General features: G+C 42.8%; 1 protein-coding gene across 1 annotated transcript in view; it reads left to right on the forward strand.

The window, feature by feature from the left end:
• nwd2 (NACHT and WD repeat domain containing 2) overlaps positions 1 to 17868 on the forward strand; it is a 109818-nt gene that overhangs the window by 86691 nt on the left and 5259 nt on the right. The window contains exons 4-6 of the mRNA XM_033026707.1: positions 2285 to 2488; positions 6287 to 6431; positions 11949 to 12538. Of these exons, the coding sequence (XP_032882598.1) occupies positions 2285 to 2488; positions 6287 to 6431; positions 11949 to 12538 (939 nt within the window). The remainder of the gene's footprint in view (positions 1 to 2284; positions 2489 to 6286; positions 6432 to 11948; positions 12539 to 17868) is intronic.

The raw sequence follows: 17868 nt of genomic DNA on the forward strand, positions 1-17868 counted from the left end.
GTCCGGTCACTCTACACCTCCATCCCCCACCAGGATGGCCTCAGAGCCCTCCGGTTCTTCCTCGACCAGAGGAGCAACCTATACCCAGCCACTGACACTCTCCTCCGCTTAGCGGAGTTGGTCCTCACCCTCAATAACTTTACATTTGACTCCTCCCATTTCCTCCAAACACAAGGCGTAGCTATGGGCACACGCATGGGCCCCAGCTACGCCTGCCTCTTTGTCGGGTACGTTGAACAATCCTTGTTCGAGGCGTACCAGGGCCCCATCCCCGACCTCTACCTCCGCTACATTGACGACTACTTTGGTGCCACCTCCTGCACCCACACACAACTGACTGACTTCATCCACTTCACCACCAACTTCCATCCGGCACTCCAATACACCTGGACGATTTCCGACACTTCCCTACCATTCCTTGACCTCACCATCTCCATCGCAGGGGACAGACTCCTGACCGACATACATTACAAACCCACTGACTCACATGGCTATCTGGACTACACGTCTTCCCACCCTGCCCCCTGTAAAGACTCCATCCCCTACTCCCAATTCCTCCGCCTACGCCGCATCTGTTCCCAGGATGAGACATTTCATACCAGGGCATCGGAAATGTCCTCGTTCTTCAGGGAACGGGGATTCCCCTCCGCCACCATAGATGAGGCTCACACCAGGGTCTCATCCATACCCCGTAACACTGCTCTCTCTCCCCATCCCCGCACACGCAACAAGGGCAGAGTCCCTCTGGTCCTCACCTTTCACCCCACCAGCCGGCAAATACAACACATAATCCTCCGCCATTTCCGCCACCTCCAACGTGACCCCACCACTCGCCACATCTTCCCATCTCCCCCCATGTCTGCCTTCCGCAAAGACCGCTCCCTCCGCAACTCCCTCGTCAATTCTTCCCTTCCCTCCCGCACCACCCCCTCCCCGGGCACTTTCCGTTGCAACCGCAAGAAATGCAACACCTGTCCCTTCACCTCCCCCCTCGACTCCATTCAAGGTCCCAAGTAGTCGTTCCAGGTGCGACAAAGGTTCACCTGTATCTCCTCCAACCTCATCTACTGCATCCGCTGCTCTAGATGTCAGCTGATTTACATCGGTGAGACCAAGCGTAGGTTGGGCGATCGTTTCGCCGAACACCTCCGCTCAGTCCGTAATAACCTACCTGACCTCCCGGTGGCTCAGCACTTCAACTCCCCCTCCCATTCCCAATCCGACCTCTCTGTCCTGGGTCTCCTCCATTGCCAGAGTGAGCAACAGCGGAAATTGGAGGAACAGCACCTCATATTCCGTCTGGGGTCCTTGCGTCCTTATGGCATTAACATTGAATTCTCCCAATTTGGCTAGCCCGTGCTGTCTCCTCCCCTTCCTTAACCCTCTAGCTGTCTCCTCCCATCCGCCCGCCCTCGGGCTCCTCCTCCTCCTCCCTTTTTCCTTCTTTCTTTCCCCACCCCCCATCAGTCTGAAGAAGGGTTTCGGCCCGAAACGTCGCCTACTTCCTTCGCTCCATAGATGCTGCTGCACCCGCTGAGTTTCCCCAGCAATTTTGTGTACCTTAAGTAAGTTTGTTGTGTTAGTGCCATGCCAGCTAAATTTACTGGTAGTGCAGATAAGGAGAGCAGGCTTGGAAATCCCTATCTGGATAACACTGATTTAGCAATAATGGCTGTAGTTTCAAAGCATAGTCTGTGCAGACGTGCACACAGGTTAGTAAGACTTTGGTTGACCTCAAAGAAGATCTCAAGATAAGTCAGCAGAAAACCATTCTATCCCAAATGTTCATCACATGCACATTGTTACTTAATGTCCCGTACTCATCTATATCCTAGTGTAGTGCTGGCTCATCCTGAGCAGTCATAGAAACGCATTCAGAACAATCAATGAAGAAGAAAACTCAATTTTTGTAGATCTGTAAAGAATCATTATATTTGACAGCACCTCAGAAGTGGAAGCGGTGGCATCTATCGCACCTGCTACCCCCCCCCCCCCCCCCCCCCCCCCCCCAGACGTATTCTGTATTCGCCTCCAGAAAACCTTTGCCATCAAAGGGCAACATTAAGCTTGATCAATTGCCCGTTTAGAATGACTGACACTGGTATTTCACCCCTGACGCCACTGTGTTCCAGCCCAATGAATGCTGTAATGAGCTGACTGTGGGAAATAATGAATCCACCCCTCTTGTAAAGAGTATGAAGTGAGATGTGATCTTGGCAATTGTTCAGCTGGGCTAGTCTAGCTCCAGCTTCAATAATGCGCTGTCCTCTTTGTGGTTTCACAGGGACTATTTGGAGAAAAGTATGGCAGCGTTCGCATCCCCGGGGAGGTTGAGACTTCTGAATTTGAGATGATTTTGGATGCTGCTGTGGAGGCACAGCTGGAGACAAAAGTCTTGGAGGAGTGGTACTGTAGAGATGAAAACTCCGTCCCACCAACATACTACCTCAAACCAAAGTCTGAAATGCTGAAAAATTCACAGAATGTGGTAAAGTTCTTAAACGTTCCAAATGCTTTCATTGTGCTTTTTTCATTGGGCTGTGAATAATTTTGAATATCTTCGAAAATTCTTCATGTGCTCTTCTCAGGTTTCTGTAATGTATGACTTACGTACAATTTATTGTTTAGGAGATGTGGCGATGGATATATCAATTAAAATATTCTGCTGATAACAATGTTATAGTTTCTCTGAGCTCTACATTAACCTGGTCATAGAGTCATGCGGCACAGAAACAGGCTCATGACACGACTTGCTCATGCCAACTAAGATGCCCATTATATCCTAGATGCAAGATGCCTCCATCTAGGTTATTTGCCCATTTCTGGACCCTATTCCTCTAAACCTTTCCTATGCATGCACCTGTCCAAATGTCTTTTAAATCTTGTTATAGTACCTGCCTCAACTACAGGGTCTGTCCCAGTTAAGTGTTATTTGTGCGTCATTTACGCAACATAATTTACACGTCGTGATGCACGACGTGTGCGTAACGCGCGCATGCCGTACATTTACATGCGCATGGTGCGTGGTGAGATGTGGTGGCGTAGGCAATGACGCGCTATAGCTCGCGGCGCCCCAGGATTTTGGAATTGTCAAAATCCTCGCGCACCACCTGCGGTGACGTGCAATGACGCCCAAGTGCACCAGGCCCTTACCTATTGCCATATACCCACCACCCTCTGCATGAAAAAAAAAGCTGCCCCTTAGGTTTCTATTAAATCTTTGCCTTCTAACCTTAAACCAATGTCCTCTGGATCTTGATTCACCAACTCTTGGTAAAAGACCTTATCTATTCCCCTCATGATTTTAGACACCTCTATAAGATCACCTGTCAGTCTCCTTTATTCAAGGAATAAAGTCTTAGCCTTCAACCACTCCCTATAGCTCAGGCTCTCAAATCCTGGCCATATCCTGGTAAATTCCAAACATTGGGTGAGAAACGTGATCCAGGTTGACAAGGATCAAAGGTTTACAAGTATAATGGCACATAAATGTGTGCAGGATAACACAATGGTTGTGTACAGAACAAGTAACTCAGAAATCTGAGCTGGAGATGTGAATTTAAATCCTACAATACCAGTTGGCAATTTTATATTCAGTTAAATAAACCTGGAATATAAACCAGTAATCACCTCTCTTAGACAGTCTCTTGGGGTAGATGATGGCTTGGTTCCATTGTGGTTCTGTGGGTTCTGAGGTGGTCAATGTGAGGCCTGCAGGATATGCTTGATTAGTGTGGTAGGTGGGTACATCCGAGATGGGACACTCCTTCCATTATTTATGTCAGGTGTCTGGGTACTCATGGCAAATTGACATTAGATTCTCAGTGTTTCTGTGAAAAGAAATCAGCCAGGCATTTCCCTAAGTTGGTGAAATGTTATAATTTTCATGAAAGTTAGGAAAATATCCTTGAATCGTAATCTCTTGATGCGATGAGAACAAAATGCCTGTTCCATGAGTAAAACACAGCATGTCAGGCATCATCTATGGAAGGAGAGAAAATAAGATAGTCTCCGTAGCACAGATGGTGGGGCAGCACAATGGGCAGAGCAATGCAAATGTCAGAGATAGGATGGAACGAGATATCTATTAAATGCAGCAGAGCTCCCTTGTCCGTTTAATGTGCTTCTGATGTGAAGTCTGGGTGATTTGTGGTCTGGCCAGTAGAGGGCAGCACGGTGGTATAGCGGTGGAGTTGCTGTCTTGCAGCGCCAGAGACCTGGGTTTGATCCTGACTACGGGTGATTGTCTGTAAGTCGTTTGTATATTCTCCCCGTGATCTGCGCGGGTTTTCTCCGACATCTTCAGTTTTCTCCCACACCAAAGACGTACAGGTTTATATGTTAATTGGCTTGGTATAAATGTAAATTGTCCCTATTGTGTGTGGGATAGTGTTAGTGTGCGGGGATTGCTGGCCGGTGCAGACCCGGTGGGTCGAAGGGCTTGTTTCCACGCTTTATCTCTAAACAAAACTAAACTAAACTAAACTGGGCCTTGGCCAGTAAGACAGGTAATACAAATGAAAGAAAAAATAGAGGAATGGCAAATGAATGTGGTAGGTGATCTACCACTCTACAAGCTATGGGGGAAGGTGGACAAACGACGTTTGTTCCCTTCCGCTAAATAAGAGAATTATCTTATTTTTAGCGGAAGGGAACAAACATCATTTGTCCATGTTTGCTACCTACAAAATCAGGAATGTAATGTAAAGTGGCTTCAACAGTTGAGTGGGCAAGAACATGGCACATGCAATATACTGTGAAAAATATGATTGGTATAGACTTTGGTGCAAAATATTAAAAAACAGTATTTTTAGATATATTTTGAAAACCTGGATAATGTTGAGGTTCATAAGATCATATATGTCCTTGTACATAAGTCACAAAGCCGACATCCAGGTGCAGCAAGCATTAAGAAAGGAAAATGGTAGGATTTTAATACAAGAGTAAAGATATCTAACTGTATTTAGTGTGTACAGTGTTGGTCTCTATATCTAACAATGTATATGTTTGTCATTGAGTTCAATGAGGTTCAAATGACAACAAATAAATTGTATTGTATTGTATTGTATTGTGGGGGTTCAGTGACCAATAAACTGGTTACAGGTTTGTCGTATGGGGAAAGATGGAGTATATAGACCTCTATACTATAGAATTTAGACAAATAAAGAGAGATCTTGTTGAAACCTACCAAATACTTACAGGCCACAACAGCCTGGATGCTGCAAATACATTTTATACACCTCTATAAGATCACTCCTCAATCTCCTATGTTCCAAGGAATTACTTTTTAGCCTGCCCAACCTCACCCTGTTACTCACTCCCTTGAGTCCTGGCAATACCATTGTAAATCTTTGCTGCATGCTTTCCACCTTAATAGCATATTTCCTTTATCAGCATGACCAGAATTGAACACAATACTCCCAAGTGCAGCCTAAACAATGTCTTATACAACTGCAACATAACATCTCAACTTCCCTGCCCTGAATGATGAAGGCCAGCTTGCAAAAGTCTCCTTCGCCACCCTGTCCACCTGTGACACCACTTTCAGGAAAATAGGTGCTTGTTATTCCAAGGTCCCTCTGTTCAAAACACACCTCATAACCCCATTGTTTACCGTGAAACTCCTATCCTGCTTCAACACTTTGCACTTATCTGATTTAAACTCCATTTACTACATTTGGCCAGCTTGATAAAGACCCCTCCTGACAACCATCATCATGGTCTACAAAATCACTTATTTCAATGTCATCTGCAAAAGTACTAACCAGACCTTGTACATCCTCATCCAAATTGTTGATAAAGGTGATAAAAAATAATGGGCTGAGCCCTGAGGCAGCTGTTAGCCACAGGCTCCACTCTGAAAGAAAAACTTTCTTCATTACCCTCTGCTTCCTATCATGAGCCCAATTAGCTCTCCCAGGATACTGTGCAATCCCATCTTTCAAAGCAGCTTACCATGCAGAACCTTAAAGTCCATATAGACTATGTTTACAACCTGCCCTAATCGACCTTCTTGATTACATCTTCAAAAAACTCAAATCAATTTTGGGAGGCAAAATACTCTATCAAATTGCCCGATCCACGGAAATTATCTCTACTGGGTAAAAATAGATTTTTAAGAGCATAGTACCTAAAAAGACATGCTACACATTCCAATTTATTAACTTAAATCTAAATAAATATATCCACACCCCACATTCCACGCAATGTTGTCCAAGGGACTCTTAGAGATTTGTGACAATTTTGAATGAGATTGATTTGATATCTCTTACTTTGTGTTATGTAGACAGATATAACTATAAATTCCCCCAACCCCAAGAAATGGAAGGAAATATCAGAGGACATCAAGAAAGTTTTAAAAACTGCAGTAAACTTACTGCAAGAGCGAGGAACTATGGAGAGTTCCAAAGCCAAGAAGTATCTTTGTTCAGGTAAGAACTTGCATTTATTTACTACATAGTTCAGCAATGAAAATGAAATCAGTTCCATTGTGGCTAGAATGGTATTTTATAGAATTTTATAGAATTTTATAGAATACCAGTAGTAATTGTAGTACTTGTAGTAATTGTAATACCAGTAGTAATCAGAACTGCTGTAGCTTTGGGAGCAACAACAGCAGCAGCAGTAGGAGATTAGCAAGAGATACGACTGATTGGCTCTAGCCCAAGTGGGAGGAGAGAAGTGAGTCAGTGCTGGGAAACCAGTTGAAAACTGAGGAATTTGGTTTGTAAATTGGTAAATCAGGCAATTTATCAGTCAATTTAAGTAAGACTGCTCTTAGGGAGCGGCAGTGAGTGAGCGGCCTTGCGAGTGAAGTGCCCTGTGAGAAAAGTGTGAGTCTTTGGCTCGAGAGTCTTCGGAGAGGAGGCTGAGGAGAGGAGACTACGCAAAACACTGTAGAGGGAGAGACGAAAGAAGGAGATATCAGGCAAGCTGATTCAGTGTGATGCTTGCAGTATGTGGGAGGTCAAGGACACTGCTGGTGCCTCTGGCTGCTACAAATGCGAAAAGTGCATCCAGGTAGAGCTCCTGAAGGGCTGAGTTGGGGAGCTGGAGAAGCAAGTGGATGACCTCCGGTTCGTCCAAGAAACGGAGTCGTTCCTCGACAAGTCTTACAGTACGATTGTTACACCAAAGGTACTGGAAGAGAGAAGGTGGGAGACAGTGAGAACGGGAGGGAAGCATGGAATGCCAACGTCCCCGGGTGTTGTACCTCTTGTGAACAGGTTCACCCACTTAGAAGCTGTCGGGACAGAAGAGGTGTTTACACTGGGCGGCGGACTGGCTTGTGATGCGAATAGGGCTATTGAGCCAAAACCAAAAAGGCCTAAGGCAGGCAACGCCATTGTAGTAGGAGACTCCATTGTGAGAGGTACGGACAGGGGTTTCTGCGGCAACAGACGGGATGCGAGGATGGTGTGCTGCCTTCCTGGTGCCAGGATCCAGGATGTCACGGACAGAGTGCAGAAAATCCTCAAGGGCGAAGGTGAACATCCGGAAGTGGTAGTGCATGTCGGCACAAACGATGTCGGAAAAAAGGGGATGAATATTCTGCAGCGTGACTTTAGAGAGCTCGGAAAAATGCTGAAAAGCAGGACCTCCAGGGTTGTTATCTCCGGTTTGCTTCCAGTTCCTCGTGCTGGCGAGAGCAGGAACAGGGAGATACGGGACCTGAACGTGTGGCTGAGGAACTGGTGCACGGGGCAGGGATTTAGATTCTTAGATCACTGGGATCTGTTTTGGGGTAAGGGGGAACTGTACAAAAGGGACGGATTGCATCTTAACAGGTGTGGGCCCAGCATTCTGTCAGGCAGGTTTGCCACTGCTACACGGGTGGTTTTAAACTGAATAAGGGGGGTGGGGTGTCGAATGGGATAGTGGAGGATGGAGTTAAAGGGAAAGGGTTTCTTAAATGTGTGAGCGTAGAGACAGAGGGGTGTAAAATGAGGGTAGAAGAAATAGGTAGCAAGGTGAAAAGTAAAAGTGGCAGGCTGGAAAATCCAGGGCAAAAATCAAAAAGGGCCACTTTTCAACAAAATTGTATAAGGGGTAAGAGTGTTGTAAAAACAAGCCTGAAGGCTTTGTGTCTCAAAGCAAGGAGCATTCGTAATAAGGTGGATGAGTTGAATGTGCAGATAGCTATTAATGACTATGATATAGTTGGGATCACGGAGACATGGCTCCAGGGTGACCAAGGCTGGGAGCTGAACATCCAGGGATATTCAATATTCAGGAGGGATAGAGAGAAAGGAAAAGGAGGTGGGGTAGCGTTGCTGATTAGAGAGGAGATTAACGCAATGGAAAGGAAGGACATTAGTTTGCAGGATGTGGAATCGGTATGGGTAGAGCTGCGATACACTAAGGGGCAGAAAACGCTGGTGGGTGTTGTGTACAGGCCACCTAACAGTAGTAGTGAAGTTGGAGATGGTATCAAACAGGAAATTAGAAATGCGTGCGACAAAGGCAAAACCGTTATAATGGGTGACTTCAATCTACATATAGATTGGGTGAATCAAATTGGCAGGGGTGCTGAGGAAGAGGATTTTTTGGAATGTATGCGGGATAGTTATCTAAATCAACATGTAGAGGAACCAACGAGAGAGCAGGCTATTTTAGACTGGGTATTGAGTAATGAGGAAGGGTTAGTTAGCAGTCTTGTTGTACGTGCCCCCTTGGGCAAGAGTGACCATAATATGGTTGAGTTCTTCATTAGGATGGAGAGTGACATTGTTAATTCAGAAACAATGGTTCTGAACTTAAAGAAAGGTAACTTTGAGGGTATGAGACGTGAATTGGCCAAGATTGACTGGCAATTAATTCTAAAAGGGTTGACGGTGGATATGCAATGGAAGACATTTAAAGACTGCATGGATGAACTACAAAAATTGTTCATCCCAGTTTGGCAAAAGAATAAATCAGGGAAGGTAGTGCATCCGTGGATAACAAGGGAAATCAGGGATAGTATCAAAGCGAAGGATGATGCGTACAAATTAGCCAGAAAAAGCAGCATACCGGAGGACTGGGAGAAATTCAGAGACCAGCAGAGGAGGACAAAGGGCTTAATTAGGAAAGGAAAAATAGATTATGAAAGAAAACTGGCAGGGAACATAAAAACTGACTGCAAAAGTTTTTATAGATATGTGAAAAGAAAGAGATTAGTTAAAACAAATGTAGGTCCCTTGCAGTCAGAAACGGGTGAGTTGATCATGGGGAACAAGGATATGGCGGACCAATTGAATAACTACTTTGGTTCCGTCTTCACTAAGGAAGACATAAATAATCTGCCGGAAATAGCAGGGGACCGCGGGTCAAAGGAGTTGGAGGAATTGAGTGAAATCCAGGTTAGCCGGGAAGTGGTGTTGGGTAAATTGAATGGATTAAAGGCCGATAAATCCCCAGGGCCAGATAGGCTGCATCCCAGAGTACTTAAGGAAGTAGCTCCAGAAATAGTGGATGCATTAGTAATAATCTTTCAAAACTCTTTAGATTCTGGAGTAGTTCCTGAGGATTGGCGGGTAGCAAACGTAACCCCACTTTTTAAGAAGGGAGGGAGAGAGAAAACGGGGAATTACAGACCAGTTAGTCTAACATCGGTAGTGGGGAAACTGCTAGAGTCAGTTATTAAAGATGGGATAGCAGCACATTTGGAAAGTGGTGAAATCATTGGACAAAGTCAGCATGGATTTACAAAAGGTAAATCATGTCTGACGAATCTTATAGAATTTTTCGAGGATGTAACTAGTAGCGTGGATAGGGGAGAACCTGTGGATGTAGTGTATCTGGACTTCCAGAAGGCTTTCGACAAGGTCCCACATAAGAGATTAGTTTACAAACTTAAAGCACACGGCATTGGGGGTTCAGTATTGATGTGGATAGAGAACTGGCTGGCAAACAGGAAGCAAAGAGTAGGAGTAAACGGGTCCTTTTCACAATGGCAGGCAGTGACTAGTGGGGTACCGCAAGGCTCAGTGCTGGGACCCCAGCTATTTACAATATATATTAATGATCTGGATGAGGGAATTGAAGGCAATATCTCCAAGTTTGCGGATGACACTAAGCTGGGGGGCAGTGTTAGTTGTGAGGAGGATGCTAGGAGACTGCAAGGTGACTTGGATAGGCTGGGTGAGTGGGCAAATGTTTGGCAGATGCAGTATAATGTGGATAAATGTGAGGTTATCCATTTTGGTGGCAAAAACAGGAAAGCAGACTATTATCTAAATGGTGGCCGACTAGGAAAAGGGGAGATGCAGCGAGACCTGGGTGTCATGGTACACCAGTCATTGAAAGTGGGCATGCAGGTGCTGCAGGCAGTGAAGAAAGCGAATGGTATGTTAGCTTTCATAGCAAAAGGATTTGAGTATAGGAGCAGGGAGGTTCTACTGCAGTTGTACAGGGCCTTGGTGAGACCACACCTGGAGTATTGCGTACAGTTTTGGTCTCAAAATCTGAGGAAGGACATTATTGCCATAGAGGGAGTGCAGAGAAGGTTCACCAGACTGATTCCTGGGATGTCAGGACTGTCTTATGAAGAAAGACTGGATAGACTTGGTTTATACTCTCTAGAATTTAGGAGATTGAGAGGGGATCTTATAGAAACTTACAAAATTCTTAAGGGGTTGGACAGGCTAGATGCAGGAAGATTGCTCCCGATGTTGGGGAAGTCCAGGACAAGGGGTCACAGCTTAAGGATAAGGGGGAAATCCTTTAAAACCGAGATGAGAAGAACTTTTTTCACACAGAGAGTGGTGAATCTCTGGAACTCCCTGCCACAGAGGGTAGTCGAGGCCAGTTCATTGGCTATATTTAAGAGGGAGTTAGATGTGGCCCTTGTGGCTAAGGGGATCAGAGGGTATGGAGAGAAGGCAGGTACGGGATACTGAGTTGGATGATCAGCCATGATCATATTGAATGGTGGTGCAGGCTCGAAGGGCCGAATGGCCTACTCCTGCACCTAATTTCTATGTTTCTATGTAATGAGAAATATCATGACAATGTCAGTGAAACTCAAATAAATTAGTGCAGTGACAGATTTGCCACTCAGCCAAACGCATATCAAAACCAGTGGGAACGTTATTAGGACCAACAATATTTGGAAGGCATCCAGTTCCAAAAAAACAGTTATGTAATATTCCTAGAGGATTAGTTTGAAGGTCCATGACTGAGGTAAAATTAGCTTGGTTGTGCAAAAGTTCAAAATATTTTCCCTCTGTTTCTCTCATTCTCACATAATCTGAGAATCTTAAGGCATAAAGGGGGGCCTTTTGACTTTTCATGTCTATGCTAGCAGTTTGAAAGAACTGCCTAATTAATCCCATTCCTCTTTCCTCTCATAAATCAGCAAATTATTCCCCTACAAGAATTTCCACTCAGCAAGACCATTGCAAAATGTAACTTTGGTTTACCTGCACATTGATACTGTCATGTAACATTTTTGGATGCTATTGCTAATAATAATTTCCAATGTGGTGTCTTACTAAATATTGGAGAAAATATTCACTAACGTTTACAGAAGAAGGGAGGAAAACATTGTTGATTTTATCGGAGTTACGTTCTTCAGCCATTTCACCATACATTTGACATTTGACCCTTTATTTACTGAAGCGTCGTTAGGCTTGTTTCTGAGCTCACTGAGATGGTGGATGCCAATTATACAAGGAAGAGAAATGCTCAACTAATTCTGCTCAGTGAAAACCATTACTGCTTATTTTCCTTCTTTGACTTGCTTTGTTATTAAATCAGAGCTGATAGTCCAATGGATAATAATGTACTTTTCGTTTGGAATAGAGGGTCTAGTACAGAACCAACCGTGCCAGGCTTTCTATGAGCTTCTAAAGATCTCTTTAGGCAAGAGTCTTTTAAATGTTGTTAAAGTTCATTTTGACAAATATCTTGACTTGCTGTGACCCCTTACTCAAAAGGTAATGAGATGTTGGTTTCTTTACATGAAGCAATTGAAGATGAGTTTGAGTTTGCCCTGGGAAACCAAACGCCAGCATTTCTAAAGAAGTGTGTGTGTTATATCAGGAAAATCGCAAACATTGACCGTCACGTGAAGAATCCAGAAATGGGCCGGTACATGGACATCATAGAGGTCAATGGAAAACTTATACGAGACCCCATTGCGATTGAAAAGCTTGTGAAACTGAGGGACGAGTTTATTCCTACGATTGTTGCCTCTTCCAACCTGAGAGTATACACATCCATTACCCATTGCGATATGAAGCTTGGATATTCAGAGAATGTAGAAAACCAGTATGTTGAAGGCCTTTGTAAGCAGTTCTATGATGATATGATTGACATTATTCAATCTATAGTTCAACAGAACTTTGACATTGAATCTGATGCACTTTATGATGAAGTTCTGCAGCACTTGTCCCTTTGTAAAATGAATGCGTCTTTCTACCAATATGAATGTGAAGCCTTGGACCTCATCCAGAAGTATATACTGCCTTGCAAATCAGCACAGGTGAACCCACTTGTGGTATATGGTGGACCATGCACAGGCAAAACACTTCTACTGGCAAAGGTGGCACAACAGGTAATAATAGCCTATATTTTGTTGTATAATGTCTGATGCTTTTATTGGATCCATCAGTCTATTTGCATTATCCTTGTAAATCTGTGTTGTTGTTGTCGTCTCATATTAAATAAACAGTTAAGTAAATTGGGAATTAAAAATAACCCACCTTCAGGTAGCAGATGTTATTTTAACATCAGTTCACTAGATGGGTCCAGTATGATTCGATTTCTTCATCCTCAGCCTGGTATGACAAAGGATGATTGTGCCTTACCATCCAATCTTACTTAGCAAGCATAATATTCATGAGAATATGTGATCATAAGAAAGCAGAGTAGATCATTCAGATACTTGCACCTGCTCTGAGATTCGGTAAGATTATGGCTGCACTCTGAACTCAGCTCCACTTTCCTGCACTAATATCTTTCTATTCCCTTAGTAATGAAAATTAAGAATTCCAAAGATTCATTACTATCCGAGTGAAGATACATTTTTTCATTTCTCTCCTGAATTGCCAGCCCTTAATGGGTGTCTGAGACCCCTAATTCTAGACATTCCAGCCAGGGAATTCATCATTCCTGCATCTAGCCTCTCAAGCTCATTAGGAATTTTCTGCATTTCAGAGAGATGACTTCTCATTTTACAAAATTAAAACAGTAGGGGACCTGACCACCAACATGCAGAGTTTGAAGGAGTGACTATTTTGATAGTCGATGCACTGTTTGAAGGAGAGAGCAAACAGGGATATATAGACTAGTTAGCTGAACATCAGTGGAAAGGGAAATGCCAGCATCTATTGTAAAGGAAATAGCGAAAGAGTACTTTGAAATTAGTCATTCAAATGGACAAATTGAAGGTGGCACGGTGGCGCAATAGTAGAGTTGCTGCTTTACTGTGTTCAATCCTGACTACGGGTGCTGTTTGTATGAAGTTTGTACATTCTCTTCGTGACCTGCGTGGGTTTTCTCCGGGATCACCGGTTTCCCCCCACACTCCAAAGACGTACAGGTTTGTAGGTTAAACGTGTAGGAAGGAACTGAAGACGCTGGTTTACACCGAAGATAGACACAAAATGCTGGAGTAACTCAGCGGGATAAGTAGCATCTCTGGAGAGAAGGATTTTGGGTCGAAACCCTTCTTCAGACTGAAGACGGATCTCGACCCATAACGTCACCCATTCCTTCTCTCCAGAGATGCTGTCTGTCCGAGTTTAGCATTTTGTGTCTATTTTCAGATTTGTAGGTTAATTGGCTTGGTATAATTGTAAATTGTGTCTAGTGTGTGTAGAATAGCGTTAGTGTGCGGGGATTGGTGGTTGGTGTGGACTCGGTGAGCCGAAAGGCCTGTTTTTGCGCTGTATTATTAAACTAAACTATACTAAACTAAAGCTAAGATAATAATGGATTTATGTATGTGATATCATTTTTGACAAAGCTCTAAAGCTGTTTTGAGGTTATAATGAGTAGTACAGAGAAAAGTTTAACAGTTGATGTGATATATTTACACCTTCAGAATGCCTTTAATAAAGTTTGCATGAAATGATTGGAGCTCAGAATATTTGGTTAGATTGAGGGTTTAGATTGGGTTAATGGATAGAAAAGAAATTATAGGACAAAAAATAGAAACAAATAGGAACAATGTATTAGGAAGCTGTGACTCAAGCTGTGCCAAAAGAATTACTGCTGGATCCCTGAGCTATTCCCACTATATTCTTATGATTTGAATAAGATGAAGAGAAATATATCCAAGTTTGCCAATAATACAAAGCTGAATGGCAGGTTAAACACTGAGGGGAATAGAACATGTGAAGTAAATGGGAGAGGTCAGGGTAAATCGAACATCAACCTGGAAAATGTGAGGTCATCCACTTTGCTAGAAAAAATTGAAATATAAAATCATTTAAAAAATGAGATAGAAAGGTGCTTTTTTTCAGAGGAATCCAGGTCCTTTTATAAACAAATCACTGAAAGTTAACATGTGGCTATAGCAAGGAATTATGAAGACAAATGATATGCTGACCACTGCAAGAGTATTTGAGCAGTAAAATAGAAATGTCATGCTCCAGTTATTTGGGGTGAGACTGCATCGGGAATATTGTGCACAGGTCTGATCTCCCTAAATAAGGCAAAATATACTCCCAACCACAAGTTGTATTACATTGCATAATATTGCACCAGATCGTGTTAAATCCAGCCCACACCTAATGTTCACTCCCTGCAGGATGTCACCAGTCACACTCGCTCTTACGTTTTGCAACCAGTAATGCCCTGGAGTATCTGCTGTTCCAAGTGATCACAGGCAGATCTCCTGCCACTAGTGCCCAGCCATCAAGCACCACAAGATGTCCACTGCTGGATTTTTAACTGCTTGTACTAAAGCCTTGTCCACTATTAAATATCTTCCATGATCAGAGATGTTTAGAAAGGTTGAAGGATTTGAAAGAGGAAACAAATAAACAAGTAATAAGGGCCAATTTGCCTGTTATTTGTGGTTGAAAAATACTGGAACCCATTATCAGAAAAATGATTACAATGCACTTAGAATGTCTTAACATGATTCGATAGATTTAACATTTATCAATGAAAGGGAAGTCATGCTTCATTAATCTGTTAGCATTTTTGAGGTTGTAATTAGCAAAGTAAATTGGAGTAACCATGGAAATACTGAAAAGATTTTCAAGAGTATTAGATAAAAAGGCACAGGAAAGGGCATATAGAATTGCAGGTGGTATAGCAGAGTGGATTGAGAATTATTATTAACAGATGGGAAATGGAGAAATGGATCATTCTCAGATCCGCAGGCCATAACTGATGAAGTAACACAAAAATTGGTGCTTGGGTCTCGGCTATTTTCAAACTAACTAAATGAGCTTGGTGAGGAACAGAGCAATGCATCATTTTCAAGTTCACACATTATAGGAGGAGAATTGGGCCATTCGGCCCATCAAGTCACCTCTGCCACCTAATCCCATTTTCCTGCCTGCTCCCCATAATCCTTGACACCCATTGTAATCAAGAATTGATCTATCTCTGCCTTAAAAACATCAACTGACTTGGCCTCCTTTTTGCTGACCAGATTTGGGAAATAAGCCGCGAGGAGGATGAAAAAGGCAGCAAAGCTATATGACTGTGCTAATAAACAAGCAAGAACCTGGTAAATGGATTATAGGGTGGAGAAACAAGAGTTTATCAGTTTCTGTAGAATAAGTAGAAATGTGGCATATTTTATAAAAGAAGAAAGGTTGGGAAATGATGTCATTCAGAGGAATCTGAGTGTCTTACTGAAATAACCAAATTGCATGCAATTAGGAAAGTAAATTACAAAGGGGTTAAAGTATGTGCAAGACAGCATATGATTTTGTAGTGCATTGGTGAGATGAAATCCAGAGTATTGTATGTGATGCTGATCCTGGACAGAATAATGCTGAGGCATTGAGAATCCCTGGAGTTTAGAAAAAGAGATACATAATCCAATTGAACTAAGTTTTTTTTGAAGGGTGACTAGTTAAATGCAGACAGAAGAGTCTGGAACTTCTGGAGATAGATCAGCCATAATTGAATGGTGGAGTAGATTTGATGGGTCGAATGGCCTAACTCTACTCCGATCTCTTATGTCCTTATGACCTACAGTATGTCGGTGCGGACTCAGTGGGCCAAAGTGCCTGTTTCTGCGCTGTATCTCTATTAAACTAAACGTCGTGGCTCAGATTCAGAATAAGTCATCAGCTACGTGGGACTGACTTGAAGATTTTATTTTCCAAAGATAAAGAGTCTTTGGAATTCACCACAGCAGAAACATCTGGATTGTAACTGTTTTTAATAGAGAGATGGGTGGATTTCTGGACTCATCAGGGGATATTCAGTATTTACTTTAATGTCATTTTAACTGAGTACTTACATACACAGATGAAACGAAAAAATTGTTTCTCAATCAGTTCCCGTCAGTGCAGTTAATAAAAACAGAATAAATACATATAGCTTTAAAAATTAAAATTACCATATCTAAAATAGGCCTAATAATTGAAATAAAAACAGGCATTCAGACCGAACAGTGGCTTTGCTTTGACAGGTGCCGAGCTGTCAAAGTATGGGCGAGGTTAGATGCGTTGGTGTATGATATATGGGGAGGGGACACAGTTCGTTAACCAGTCTTATTGCCTGTGGAAAGAAGCTGTGTAGCATCCTGCTGGTTTTGCAGCTGATGCTCCTGTACCTCTTCCCAGATGGCAGAATGGAGAAGATGTGGTGTGATGGATGATAGGGTTCCTAGATAATGGAGATTCAATTCAATTCAATTCAATTCAACTTTAATGTCATTGCACAAATACTGAGTATGGGTACAACGAAATGCAGTTTTGCGTCAGTCCGTAGTAGTAGTGCATATAGAAATTTAAAAAAAAAGAAGATACAGAATAATCAAAAATACAGAATAATTAAACAATGTGGACGGAGGGACCGGAGAAATCTATCGGCGGGACTCCAAGTTCAGCAATGTGATGGTATAATTGTAGAAGCTGTTCCTCATCCTGCTGGTACGAGACCTGAGGCTCCTGTACCGTCTCCCTGATGGGAGGAGGGCAAACAGTCCATGGTTAGGGTGGGAGGGGTCTTTAATGATCTTCCCAGCCCGTCTCAGACACCGTTTTCGGTGGAGGGCATCCATGGCTCTGCTGATGCTCCGCTTCTGATAAATCTCCAACAGGAAAGGGAGTGGGGCACCAACTACTGGCTGTCTTCACTATCCTGTTAAGTTGGTTTTGCTCATAAGCCTTGCAGCTCCCAAACCAGGAAGTGATGCCGTAGGTCAATATACTCTCGATGGTGCCCCTGTAGAAGGTCCATAGATGAACAGTAGGGAGACCTGCTTTTCTTATATGGGAAAAGGATGGGAAAGTAGATCTGAAGTGCAGGATCAGCCATGACAGCACTCATGCAAACATCAAATGGCCAGTTCTTGCTGTCAATTTTAATATTCTTGAGTTTTCCTGCTTACTAAACTGAAATATCACAATTAAGTTTTATACCAGAACTTCTAGTTCAGGGTTTCCCCTCATGGAAAATCATCTGGTAGGATCAGATCTCCAAAATGCAGCATGTTCAAGTTTTTTAATCAACTCAGTGAATGTTAACTGGGCGGAACTTTGTTTGGGCTCTAGTGAAGTGAGATTCCAGCCACCAATATTTTTCCTATAAATTATATTCTGCAATCATTGCAAAATAAACTATAAATTGTTGCATTGTGGTTTTTAATCTTCAGACACCTTTGATTACCTGCATCCGGCAAATCAATTATATCTCATGTATGTTTTCAAGTATTCACATATATAAAGTAATAAAAATGAACATTAAATC

Source organism: Amblyraja radiata, chromosome 1 (assembly GCF_010909765.2).
Source record: "Amblyraja radiata isolate CabotCenter1 chromosome 1, sAmbRad1.1.pri, whole genome shotgun sequence".
NCBI lineage: Eukaryota > Metazoa > Chordata > Chondrichthyes > Rajiformes > Rajidae > Amblyraja > Amblyraja radiata.